We start from the raw sequence: 14,027 nt of genomic DNA, 5'->3' as shown, positions 1-14,027 counted from the left end.
ACTTGATCATCGTCTGTAGATTACTTCAATTATTCATAACAAAATACTTGGTAAAGAGGAGTAAAAATAAAGCCCATAAGCAGCATGCAGCTGTCTCAAAAAGACGACATGCTCTATAGTCCAATTTTTGGTTGCGCTGGTTGTGCTTCTGCACACATGCATCAGTATCAGCCTGAAAAGCATCCACTGTAGACTGGACCTTCTTGCACTTGCATTGCCCTTCCAGCCCTCTCAGTGCTTCTGCCACCTCCTCTTTCCTATCGTGTAGCCCCACAGTGCCCTACACTCATGTTATTCCCATGTCCTGCGCCTCCACACCATCTCTTTTGCTCTCTATGCTTCCTCAGATCTGCTTGACTCGGAGGAATACTCACCTGACTGGAAGGAAATCTCACTCATCATCATCCAGGTGTCAGCAAAGTAGAAGCGGCAAAGTATGGCTTTACCTACACGCTGATTGAGGGGGACAGTCACAAACCTAGCGCTGGGGTTTTTGTCATCTAAGACAGTTGCCACCCCAACAGGTTCAGATTCCCAGTCTGCAATCAGGCGTGGTTTGAACAGACACTCCACCTTCTGGAAGATCTTCACCCCCTTGGAAAACATGTTGTTACAATGCACCTAGGAAGAAAACAGATCGATCAGACGTACGGAAGGCTTACTGAAACCTAAATCAAGCCTCAGGGATCTTCTGTTCATGAAGATCTTCTATGTCTGATATCTCCCTGTATGAATACTCCTAACCCAGAATGAGTGACTTGTTCCAGTATAGCTTCATCCAGCCATAGTGCACAACGAAAACATTTGTGCAAAAAGTGATTCTGAAGTAGCTCTTAACTTCACCTGCAAAAGCTACATTAATGGTCAAATTTGGGCGGGCCCTTCAAAAGGCCAATATAAAAATGAGTCAAACAAACCCTGTACTAATCTAAAGCCTCACAGACCAATTGTCCTTGAATATATATCCTAAGGGGAAAGAAAACTACACATGGGCTGTAGTGTCTTCTAGAAAGCCTTCAGCATCTGCAGTCTAAGCTGATTTCTTAAAAAAAAAAAAAAAAAAAAAAAAAAAAAAAAAAAAGAGAGACCAATATGTGCGAGCTGAAGAAGATATCTCCCTGACACATAGCAGCTTTTCTGCTGTGGGTGCTTCCTTGAAGACAACTGAGGATCTAGGTTTTCTTTACAGCATCACGTAAGCCTGCATCCATCAGCCTCTCCTGATGGCTCAGTACATCATCAGGTCGGCCTCGCTCCAACAGCGCCACTGGTGTAGCTAATGATGGTGGACTTTAAAGTGCAATCGCTAATCACTACGCTGCCAAGCTAACATCTCACTAAAACAAAGGCGTCCTCTCTCATCTCCAAGTTACAGCTCTACACGGTCCACTTCAGACTAAGCAGTTCACAAACTGCTTTCAGGCTGACCTCACGCCTCTGTATTTAGGTTTGTTTTACCCTCCCAAGAGCTGGTAGCAGCTTTCTCCCTTCCTGCTCTTGGGTTGCGCCCAAACCAAGAAGCCCCAGCATGAAAGTGACATCTCTGTCTCCCTGGCTTTTGGCACTGCAGATCCATCAACACCAAACACCTGGCGCTCTCCCAGGCCTCCAGCACTTCCAAGGAAGCAGGCTCCACAGAGTGGGATAAGGCTTGTAAAGATCCTTTACGCTGTTCCGCTGTCTTTCTTCAATGCAAATCTTGCCCTACGCCTCTTTAAACAAACCAACACAACAGTTTAAATTCTGCCACACAGTCCTGAAGATCCAGCCCACAGTATTTGGGCACTGCGGCCAGTGAGCAGGAACCAGTAGGAATAAGGTGACCCTTAAACTCTTCGGTATCCCTCAGTCTGCTCCATTTTCATAGCCATAGTGGTCTCACTCTCCCTAGTGACTCCAGAAATTATTTCCTAATGACGGTAGAATATTAGCAACTGTGACAACAACAGTTTCCAAACTAAGGGCAGCTTTGAACCCTATTAATTGCTTGGCCTCTGTGAGGTCTTGCAGTGAATAGCAGTGAAGCAGTAATGAGGACGACAGGCCCGATGAGCAGTAAAAAGACAAAAGAAGGGTATTTGTATATAATTAGGAACAGATGAAGCTTAGACAACATTATTCAATAAGGACAAATAGTCATCCATAACAAGGCAGGAAAGCCTGAAGTCTGCAATATACAATTTGGGCCACATTTGGACCAGAGTTGGATATGTTCACATCTTGAATTGCTACAGAGACACTTTCTATTCCAAACACCGCCTACTAATGTCCAATTTTATAATATGCAAGCTTAAGTAATTTGCAGTGCGGTTGCAATATTTGCTAACATTTATTTTTAATACTTCATTGGATACCAGGCAAGCTCAGAAAACTGGAATAAAGTTAACACCTATGAAGATACAAAAAAGCATTTACAAACCACCTAGTCTGTACAAAATAAATGCAAAGCTGAAACAAGTAACATTCAATAAAGAATGAAGAATAATTTATGCTAATCAATACAGCTTTATAATGAAATACTAGATGAAGTAGCTATTGTTATGAGCTTATGAGTTTGGTTGATCAGGATGGCTGTTTACATGATTTACAATATTTTTATAAGGCAGTTGATTTACTCATTATAACATCTGACTCCGATCAGCATAGTACGAACTCACAAATTATATTACTTTGATTAAAAAGTGTCAACTAGTAAATCTTACAAATTTTAGGGCACAAATCATTCTTCTGTAGGTATTTTTCTAGCAGGAACGCATTCCTAGCTCAAGGTTATTAGCTACCTTTTTCAATGATCTGAAAGAGACAGCAGAATCGCTAGCAATAAAATAAATGAAGTGTGGGGAAAAAAATAATCAAAGTTTCCTAAAATAATCTGAAGTTTTCAGGACTGACTCATTTCAGGGTAGTGAACTCAGGAACAAAATATAAGCAATGCTTTCTACACTGGACTTTTACCTGGGACACCAATAACTTCAAACTGACTTTCAGCATGATACCAAAGTCTTAACGAACACTGGCTCCCTATCTGTTGGCTAGGAGGGCTAATATGATCACAAGACTCAAACAAAGAAGAATCATCCAAAAGCAGGAAAGTGGTACCATTCTTTTATGCAGTTCAATGGAAAGTCTGCATTCAGTTCCAGTCTCTATGCCTCCAAAAGAGTACTGGCAAAGAAAGAAAGGATTGGAAGATAGCTACAGAAACAACCCTGGATCTCACTGGGAGGGCATTGAGAAGTTCAGCCCGCAGTTTACTGAAGCAAAAATTAAGAGTGGCTTAATCACAGTGTAGAAGCAGCAAAGTTTCTGAGAAGGCAGAACTTTTATTTTTGCCAGCAAAAGCAGGCTAAGAGCCAATGGTTGCAAGTTAAAAATAGACAAAATAAAACTAGGGTAAGTAACCACCAAAACAATTTACTTAAGGATGTGGTGGGTTCTCCTTCATTTGAAATCTCTACAAGAAAAGCCACCAATCCTTTTTAAAAGCTTCTGCTGTTTACTACAGACTCAAAGTTCAGTTCGTCCTTTTCCTGTGTGTTTAAGTAGTTTCCCACAGCACAAGCAAAGATTGAGGCATCCAGAGAAATTTTTGGTCAAAATGGAAGCACAATCCCATTCCTTTTATCACCTCAAGGGTCAGGCAGCCCTCAGACAGTAAGTAGCCTACATCCTAAATCCATCTCAGCTGCCTAGCCACTGCCTCGGGTGTCTGCTCTTTATTCCTTTAAGCCAAATACTGAAAGGAGAGTGACACGCTGGAGGGAAGGGATGCCATCCAGAGGGACCTGGACCGGCTGAGAAGCGGGCCCGTGCAAACCTCACAAAGTTCAACAAGGCCAAGTGCAGGGTCCTGCATGTGGGGCTGGGGCAATCCCAAGCACAAATCCAGGCTGGGTCAAGAATGGATTGAGAGCAGCCCTGAGGATGTGGGTGTGTTGGTGGAGGAGAAGTTCACCATGAACTGGTGACGTGTGCTGGCAGTCCAGAAAGCCAACAGCATCCTGGGCTGCATCCCCAGCAGCGTGGCCAGCAGGGTGAGGGAGGGGATTCTGCCCCTCTGCTCCGCTCTCATGAGACCTCACCTGGAATATTGTGTCCACCTCTGGAGCCCTCAACATCAGAAGGACGTAGACCTGTTGGAGTGGGTCCAGAGGAGGTCACAAAGATGAGAGGGCTGGAGCCCCTCTGCTGTGAGGACAGGCTGAGAGAGTTGGGGTGGTTCAGCCTGGAGAAGAGAAGGCTCCAGGGAGACCTTATTGTGGCCTTCCAGTATCTGAAGGGGCTAGAGGAAAGCTGGGGAGGGACTTTTTACAAGGACATGTAGTGATAGTATGAGGGGGAATGGCTTCAAACTGGAAGAGGGGAGATTTAGACTAGACGTTAGGAAGAAATTCTTCACTCTGAGGGTGGTGAGCCCCTGGCGCAGGTCGCCCAGAGAAGCTGTGGCTGCCCCATCCCTGGAGGTGTTCAAGGCCAGGTTGGACGGGGCTTGGAGCAACCTGGCCTAGTGGGAGGTGTCCCTGCCCAGGGCAGGGAGGTTGGAACTAGGTGATCTTTGAGGTCCCTTCCAACCCAAACCATTCTGTGATTCTATGAGTTCTGGAGAGGCAAGTGCTCCTCTGATTCATCTTTCTATATTGGCAAACTTGGGACGCCTCCTGCTCAAATTGTGCCTACAGTGGACTCTGCTGTCAGGCACCTTGTATCCTCCTGCTTTGGGAAGAGGATGCAAAGGGGCAATCTGGAAGCACCCAGACCCAAAGCCAGCCCCAGGCTGCTGGAAAAGGACAACACTGACTACCTTCATGGAGGTGAAGTTCCGTGGTCGGTCAAACTGGAACTCCATTTCAACAGAGCCTGTGCCGAAGCTCTCATTCTTCCAGCCAACATAGTCATAGCCTGGCCACACACGGTACTGGTGGCTCTGTGTGAAATCATCCAGTCCTAGCACACCGTCCGTCAGCTGGCCCAGACCACCGTACAAGTGCCTAGCAAGAAAGAACCAACAGTTAGGCAGAACACCAGCCAGGAGAGCTCAAATGTGAAAGCACATGGGTCCTTCAACTGGTACCAGGAAAACATTAGTTTATTTACTCTTAACCCATCCTGGACAAGAACTCATTCCCTGTTCTTATGCAACATCACCTTTATTTTCTTCATGCTGGGCTTGTAAAATCTTTCCCTGCTTGGGAAAAGGCAGAAGTGTTTCCATTGATATCAAGCACTGAGAGCAAAGCCAAGCTATGAGCAGAGCCTCTTGAGAACGAAAACTGAGACTACAGAACGTGACACTGTATGCTCTCCAAAAAGCTTTAATTGCAGCATGGAGCTGCATGGGAGGAACGCTGCTCCATCCTGTCCTGGGGGAACCAGTAAGGAAAGTTTTGCAGGCAGGCACAGAAAAGCAGGAAAGAGCAACGAGACCATGGGCAGCTCACCCAGCCACAGCCAGTTCTGTCTGGGATTGTTTTGGCATTGCTCCCTCTGCAAGAGGGGAGCGTTATTGGCTCCATTTCCAAGGCTGATCAGACTCTTCGCCCAGGACCCTGTCTCATTCCATTTCCTATCTGAGAGCACAGAGCCCACTATGCAGTTTTCCAGCACTGTCCCAGAGTAGAAGATGCCAGATGTGGCACACTCCTGACTCACCTGCCTTCTGGGAGCCACCCCTGCCTTGTCCCTTGTCCTATAGCAGGGAAAGTGCAAACAGTTCAGGTGTATTAGTGCCAGAATTTGTTCCCTGGACCTGCTTCATTCAGCTGCATCCAGGCAGTCGTTGCAGCCTGGGCTGGGCTGCTACTACACACACAGAAGCTCTGCAAGTCCATTCCAGGTGAGCTCCCCTGTCACTAGGATTTGCACAGGTATGCATGCCTTTGAACTCCAAAACAGGATTAACAACTGGAAGACGCAGACTCCCACTTCCAGGCCAGTCAGGCACATGACCTAGAGGTTAAGTAGCTTGAAAGAGTCCTTGCTTAGCACCTTGGGTTTTGTGTCTACATCTTTAGCTCCCCGACACTCCCCCAGCAGACCCGACTTCCTAAGCTAGGGTTGAACAGCCAAGTGTAACACCTATGTCTTTCTGCACATAAAAGCTTTTTTTTTTTTAAATATCCAATCCCTACTACATCAATGCAGCTTGAAAGCATCAGATATTAACATATAAAGACACTGTTACCCAGTATCTTGCAACATCCTACAAGCATGAAGAATGTACTTTCCACCCCGTTATTTTAAACTCCAGCATGACGGAACACAAATAAGTTTACAAAAATCACCTCTAAGCAACAGTAAAAATTTTCAGGAAATGAATGACAACTGAAACAGAACATATAATAAAAGCACCTTAAGTCAATGGATGACACCGGGTCACTGGAGAGACACTGTCAGATCACTTATTAGGCACATTCCTGCACAGGCAGGGATATGCTGCCTCAAGAGGGTACCCATGCTCAGGTTTGTCTGAGGTTTCAAGCTGTTGAAACACACTCAAATCTGTATTTATAGCAAAGAAAGCGGTCACACTAAATGTCTGAAAGTTCAGCCAGTTATTTAACATTTCAGATACAGACTCTTAATGAGCTCTTCTTCCATGAGAGTCAACTATTGGGTAAAACAGAGACACCTCAAAATGTCAATAACATGCCACCTTACCTAACTAATCTCAGCGATATGAAAAATTAACAGACCTTGTAATGAGATGTCAAAATCCAGTTACTTCAGGCTTTTTTACTCCAAATTGGAAAAGCATCATACCCAAGAAATCTTTACAGTGAGTAATCAGCCACCTTCCTCTCATAGCACATTGGCAGTGGTGCCTCTGCTGACCTGGAGCTTCTCACAGGGAGTGATGCAGTTTTCCAAGTTGTTTCAAGTCCATCAGAGCTTTGTTTTCAAAAACAATATCTCAAATCTGTCCAGAAGCTCACAGGTATCAAGTGCAGGCCTAGAGTTCAGGTGTTGCGCACTTTGTCGGATGCCCAGTTTACCCTGGAGACCTCCTGCAACAGTTTAAGATGCAGTCTGCTAGGCAATGCATTTCAGATATCGAACTGCAGAAGCAACAAAGGCAATGAAGAGGGGAAGGACCTTCATCTGTTCCAGGGACACTGGGACGGCACAGGTAAAGGTCCAGCCAGCTCTCCCACTCCAATCCGGGGCAACAGAAGAGTAGTGGCACCTTATGATCTGCAGTATCAATGATAATCTAAGGCTATACCTGAACCAACAAAGAATCCAGTGCAATGAATACAGTCACAATTACAGACTAAGAGCAATGAGGGCTTTAAGGCAGACACATCAGAACTGTGTCATCACATCATGTAAAGACAGAAGCTATGAACAAAGACAGCACTTAGCTGCATAAGGACACGCTCTTCTCTTTAAAGAGAAGCAACAACTACTTCCAGTAACAAAACAAAAAAAAAAATATTTCTTCCCTGCCAGCCTTTGTCAGCTGGGGGAAATGAATCTGATGCATCCTGAGCCCATGCCCTCCTTTAAAAGAGCAACTAACAACATGTCGAAGGGCCTGGAATAATGAAGCTATGATGCTTTGGAGAACTAGATCTCAAAGAAGTGTTTAGGATACAAGATACTAGTGACAAGGTAAGTAGGAAAGAAGAGATAATTTGCACGGTGACCGAGAGAGAACAGGACGACTTCTCCCACCTGCGCTCCTGGTAGCCATCATAGGTCGAGTCATTCAGATAAACGATGGGGAAGCCAGGAGCCGCTATTGTCCCTCCTTCAGGGATGCTATAGGATGCCAAACCATCTAAAAGAGAAGGCCATATACCTCAGAAATACAGCAGCAGCAGCCTTCCATCATCTCTGTCCATATGATCCTTTTATTTATGATGTGGACCAACAGAAGCAGTTCCGTGGGCCTGGGATTCCCTCTGCATACGTGGGGACGCAGATGAGTCCCAGTCAGCGTTGTTTAGGACTACTTTCCAGTGACAGGCATGGAAATTGCTACTTACCATACCAGACACAGCCATAGAGCTCCACCCTCATACAGACAGTCATTGGCATCTCCGTCACAGGAATCACCCGGATAAAACGTGCAATAATGGGAGGCCGAAGATCTTTCAAGACCACGTCATAAGTATCGATGTTGCCTTGGATCACCTGGAGAAGAGAGATCCTTAGCAGCAACTTCTCCCGATTGTGCTGTTCATTTGTACAGTGGTGTACTTGTACCCTATCATTTGAGAGTAGGGAGCTTTCCCATGCAGTACCTGCAGAGGATTAGCTGCTGCTGCTCCCTTCCTCCTACCTGGTACATGGCTTACAGGGTGAAGGGCGCTGCCATTTCACCTCCTGTCCACTGCAGACCCATACCAGGCAGTATTCTGAGGGAGAGGAGAAAGGCAGGTGGGAGATGACCGTACATGTGGACTATACGTTGCAGAAAGCTCCGGTAATTAGTATGTAACCTTCTTTCTTCTAGTGAGTTTCCACATATGCTGTAACAGCAGGTAACCGAGCACTTCCCCTCATCACTAGTTATCTGGTGGAGGGTCCTGATGCCCTTTTTCTATGAGCCAACAAAATTCCAGAGGTGCTGCAGTGTTTGGGGGATGAAGGTGCAAGCAGCTGCAAGGCAGATTTCTTGAACTGAAGTGTTCACCATTGCCATGGTTACCCCCATCCTGCTGAAATACAGTCCGATATGGCAGGGACTTCCACCCTCCCTCTCCCCTCAGCTTCACCACTGTTCTGGGAACAGTCCACTACTTATTTTGACCATTGGTGTGTGGAAACAGCTGAAGCTGTCAATCCCCCAGCAGTGGACAAAAGTGCCTAAGATTTTTTTGAAAGGATATGGACCTATGAAAACAGAGTAAGAACACTTTTGATATCAAAAGTCTGAATTATAAGGGTGCGGGCTCCTGTTCAAAGACGTTACTGGTGAGAAGGATGAATCACAGACTGAGGTTACTCAAAAGACCACGTGGATTGCAATTGTTGATGTACAGGGAACTTAAAAGATGAGGGAGGTCCATGAGGGAACAGAAAGGTGGTTTCCTCTTTGTGGCAGCAGGGAAGATCTCCAGAGAGCAAATGTGGCTGGAGAGTCTGTTGAGAAGTAAAAGATCTTATTGTACCACAAAAGGAAGCCACTCAGAAGACTGCATCTCCCTGAAGAAGAGCCAGTCACATCTTCTAGACTGCACCAGGATAGCTGTGAAATGGTTTCCTAGAGCTCTACAAAAGTGCACAGTCCCAGGAGCTGACCAAAGAAAACAGAAGGAAAGCCAAAAAGTAAGCTCGCTCCCTTGTCCTCTTCAGCTTCTCAGCTGGCATCTAACTTGCAGCCTCTTAAGATCCCACTTCCTAGGAGAAAGACCCATGACTTCTTCCAATTAAGTAAGGACATAAATAATCCTTGACTTCAGGAACCAAATGACAGCAATTAACCCTTTCAGCTGTCAGATGGCTTAAGATAGGAGACCTGGAAGCCATCTAAGCTGCCTCCACAAGACCTTGCTGATAGGACATAAAACCCAAGAGGAGACAACATGAGACAGAATACCCCACATCTTCATACAGGTGTTGAACAGATCTTCTGGAGCTGACCATTTGTTGGGGAACCTTGGGGGTGGCAGATATGTCAAGCCAAATAGTCCTACATGGACAGAGTAAGAGGAAAAAAGCTTCAGCCATCCCCCTCAAAAAAAGGTACCTTTGCACCAGCTCTGTATTGGAAGAGCTGACATTTTTGCCTGTCCTGTATGGACATCTGAGAGAAGCAAAAGAGAAAATGCACTTTGCATAGCACCTCCACAAGGTGGGGTTGCTGCTACTGAGCACACTCGGTTTCTCAGGGCCAAAAAACCCAAAGGGATCAGCTGTGTGTGGAACAAACTCAGCACCAGCTTCCGGTCCCAGCAACTACTGATGCCAATCAATATTCTGAACAACATCAGGAATGAAGTGGTGCTGCTGGCAAACAACTGTAGGTGGCTGGTCCCAGAAGTTGATGAGACCAGGACTCGCCAGTGCTGCACCATGCAGTATTAGTGCCAGTGGAGAGCACCAGCCACACCTGGTGTCAGAGCCTAGGGGACAGCAACACCACGCTTTGCCTTTACTGAGCAAATCGGAGCTGGAGGTGACTTTCCTGGTGAGGAGCAGCATGTGCTACATATCTGATGATGCAACATCTTGTGAGATCTGAAACTTAACAGCACAGTGAAGGAATTGTTTTTTGGGGTTGTTGTTTTTTTTTTTTGTTTTTTTTTTGTTTTTTTTTTTGTTTTTTGTTTTTTGGTTTTTTTTTTTTTTTTTTCAAACTGAAACCATTCATGTGATCTCCTTGGACACAGACATGCCAAGATAGGCTCACACAGTCACACTCAAATCTCAGTGACTGGGAATCTATCAACCACAGGACTGGAAGAGGCCTTCCTAACACATACAAATAAGTAGATTAGGATCTTACATCTCCATCTGCACCTCATTTCAAGGCTTGAATGATTTTACAGGACGTTTTTACCAAATTATTTGACCAGACAGCAGTGCTTTTAAAATTGGGATTCACTAGTGGACACTGGTGACACATTTTAAAAAACAGGTTTTATGGAAGGTCATTTTACAGAGAAGCTGAAAGGGCAGGAATTGCACCCCATTATTTACGTATGTCATGTCCAGAACAGCAAGAGCGGAGAACCATCTTCTCTAAGGATACCAGAAAGGAAAACTTTTTGGTCTCATGCGATGGGGAACAGGTGCACACGCTGACAGAATATATGTGAACTTCCACACATACAGAATAGAGGATGGCTCGAATTATAGCATCATACACAGCTGAATACATCCTCATTACCTTATTATGGCTGAAGAGGGAGATCTTGCAAAAGTTGACCCTCACTAAACCGTAACACCTGACACTAACACAGCCCTGAGTGCCCAAGGACACTGCTCAGCATAGAACTGGCATGGGAGACAAAAAAATCTTGTAGGTGCTCATGGATGTGTAACCAATTGAATTCTGATATAACTTCTGATGCAGACAGACTTCACCTAAGAAAGTATCGATGAAGAACAGTTAGCCCCATGGAGTTTAAACTTCCTGCCCCATCCTGCAAACAGCATTTGTAGCACACACCAAAACGTGAGGGATGGGCAAGATAATGGTAACGGCCAAATAGCTGATCAAAGGTCTAAGTGAGCAAATGATTCATTAACAAACTAGAAGCTATTACTTCACACTGCAATACAGACCCCACTGTGACTTCCAAAGCACCCCCAGTGCTAGAAAACATCACCACACCCAGTACCTTTTCCAGTCTGGCTTAGGTCTTCAGGCTCCACAAGCCAGCCTGAGGCAGGGTGATCAGGTCAGACGAGCTGCAGATGAGAGAAGGGGACTCCTTCCCAGGGGAAGTTTAATAAAGGCTTATGCACATGACCAGAGCACAGCCAGGGCTGATGTGTGTGCTCAAATCTGGAGACAGCAGGAGACAACTGTGGTGAGTGGGGAAGCCTCTTCTGAGCATGTGTGCTCAGCACATTTCCTACTGTCTAAACTCCTTCCCTCCTCATTGCTCCCTACATTAAACACCACTATAAGACATCCAGAAACTCATCTCCATTCCCAGCCACCCCTTCCCTTTTTTCATTCTTAAAAATCACAAAGCAGGCATCTGCTTCACAGCTTCCAATTTAGAAGCAAGTTTCTGGCTGGTAGAGGGACATTCACACGATGTTTTGAACACGGACAGAAGTAGTGAAGAACCACAGTTTTCAATCATGGCAATGGCTGGGATTTAGGGGTTCAAGTCAGGGGAATAACAGTCCAACATCACAGCAAACACAGGGCTATGGCCAAGGACACCAAATGCCTGACAGAAGAGTCAGGATAAAGTAAATGGACTAGGCAGTACATAGAGGACATGCCTTCTACAGTCTAGTTCTCGATGACTTGACCTCTGTGTGCTCTGTGAGTCCATTCCTACTACACTCACCTTCCTGCCCTGACGATCTTTCCAAGAGATCCAGCGCTCTCCATTGCGGCTATAGTCAATGCGGTAAGCACGGGCAAATTCCTTGCCTGTGGCACGGGCATGCCGTCCCTGAGTCCCAATCAAGGTGATGAAAAAGAGCTTGTGCAGGTCAATTTGAAGGAATTGTACATCTTTTGGCTGCAACAAGCCAGCTGGGCACCAGGCTCCATCCCCCTCTTCCCTTTGCAACCTGAGGGGAAAACAACACACATTAAAAAAATGCCACTTGCAAGGACCCAGCCCTCCCAGTAACTGAGGGAACACCTCAAAACTTTGAGAACTGGCAGAAATAAATCAAATCAGCAAGTGAGACCTGACAGCTGGCTACCAAATACATCTCCCCTCTGGGGTGATGTTCAATTGAGACTCGGAGTCCTGCAGCCAGTTTTGCCCTGTTCAGAACAACTCCCTCAGTTTCAGATATCTTTCATTAACTGTTAGAAGTAATTTCTTTCCCAGACAGAGACTTCCATGTTGATTGGAAACGACTATGCTACTCAGTTGCATCACACACTGCATGCTTTTTAGCACCTTGCTGGTAAAGCACATACTTCTCTTAAACCCCGTATAGTAAAGCCTGACCACCTCCTCCAGCTCTAACAAGCACAAAGAGGAGCTATCTCAAAAATACCTTTTAGAAAGAAAAGCTCTGCCCATCTACAAATTATTCTGGGTCATCTCAACACACCCTTCACCTCTCCTTCATTCAGCAGAGTTGCTTCTGCAGGAGACTGCTAGGCGTATAATGTGAAGGTCTATGCTTTAAAGCTGAACATTGCGGCACCAACTGCAAAAGTTAATGCTTTTCTCTCTGGAGATTGCATGCCGAGCAGAGCGCTGGAGCAATCAGCAGGTGGAGCCACTAAAGGAAACACTGCCTTACCTAGGCTTCTGGTGGCCCAGCTGTGCTAGCCACAAGGTGGTGAGTTTTAAATATGACAAATTTATCCAGGCAAAAAGACTATGTGAGCTTTTTAGTAAAAGGGATTTCTTATCAACCAGCAAGCCTCTGAAGAGCCCTTGTCTTTCGGAGAGCTATCCTGGCTCTGATGGGATCGGTGAGTGCTGACCCCCCTGCATCAAGGAAGGCAGTACCTAGAACAAGACACTGAAGGTCAAGGCACAAGCTAGAGGGGATTTTTATCTCAGGTTGGTCGGCTGTTTGTGCAAGACTTTCTTCTGCTGAAGTGACAAGTAAAAGAAGATATAAGAAAGGCAGGAAGGGTGACTGTGAAATGACAGGGACAGACATCTGCATAGGACAACTATGACCTCTAACAAAATGAGGTCAGCTAGAGGGTGCCTTCACGTCTTCACCCTGTGGACATCCAGCTGCCCTGACAAAGAGATGATGGTAACAGATGGTAAGTGATGCCTGAAGTATTTGCAGAACTGGAGATATGCCATACCTCGGAGAACAAAGTAAGTCTCGCAGCTTTCAGACCCACAGGCTTGTTCAAATTCCATTAAAACACACAACACTTAGCATCTTTGGTCTACCACAGACTAAGAAAAAAACCAATCAAAAACTAGGGGAATTATGATTTTGGACTGCCCAAATTAATCATAAAAATGTAAGTATCATACTTAACCTGATATGAATATCTGACTTGCACCAAAACTGCAGGAATGTTTGATATCATCATTATAAACAATTCTAAGGAAGCTTACATTTATAAGTATTTTGCAGATCATCTGTTAGTAGCTATGAGAGAAATGAAACAACAATAAAATGAAAAGCCAAACTTATGCGAAAGACTGCAGTACTGCTTGACACTGAAAGAAAATACTTGAGCTGCTTTTTAACAATTCCTTAACTCTGCAGTTTCCAGGTTTTTGAGTCAAAGTGGACACAGCCCATTTCCTCAATAGGATGCTGTTGAAAAGTTCATCCTCGTAAATGATTTCCTCTGATTTGGTTTAAAGCACTCTACAAGAATCCCAGGGGCACTGTCCCTGGCTGACCTGTAAGTCACAAATCCATTAGAGATTTATTCGCGGAAGATGAGG

General features: G+C 45.2%; 1 protein-coding gene across 1 annotated transcript in view; it reads right to left on the bottom strand.

Moving 5' to 3' along the window:
* Window positions 1–14,027, bottom strand: part of LOC309679424 (discoidin domain-containing receptor 2-like) — a 46,253-nt gene that overhangs the window by 15,161 nt on the left and 17,065 nt on the right. Inside the window, exons 4-8 of the mRNA XM_082492734.1 lie at window positions 11,979–12,207; window positions 7,989–8,136; window positions 7,675–7,780; window positions 4,802–4,988; window positions 375–621 (exon numbers count right to left, since the gene is read on the bottom strand). Of these exons, the coding sequence (XP_082348860.1) occupies window positions 375–621; window positions 4,802–4,988; window positions 7,675–7,780; window positions 7,989–8,136; window positions 11,979–12,207 (917 nt within the window). The remainder of the gene's footprint in view (window positions 1–374; window positions 622–4,801; window positions 4,989–7,674; window positions 7,781–7,988; window positions 8,137–11,978; window positions 12,208–14,027) is intronic.

The sequence above is a fragment of the Vanellus vanellus genome (genome assembly GCF_965231255.1).
Source record: "Vanellus vanellus genome assembly, chromosome: 18".
Taxonomy (NCBI): domain Eukaryota; kingdom Metazoa; phylum Chordata; class Aves; order Charadriiformes; family Charadriidae; genus Vanellus; species Vanellus vanellus.
This window is presented reverse-complemented; position numbering and strand designations above follow the sequence as displayed.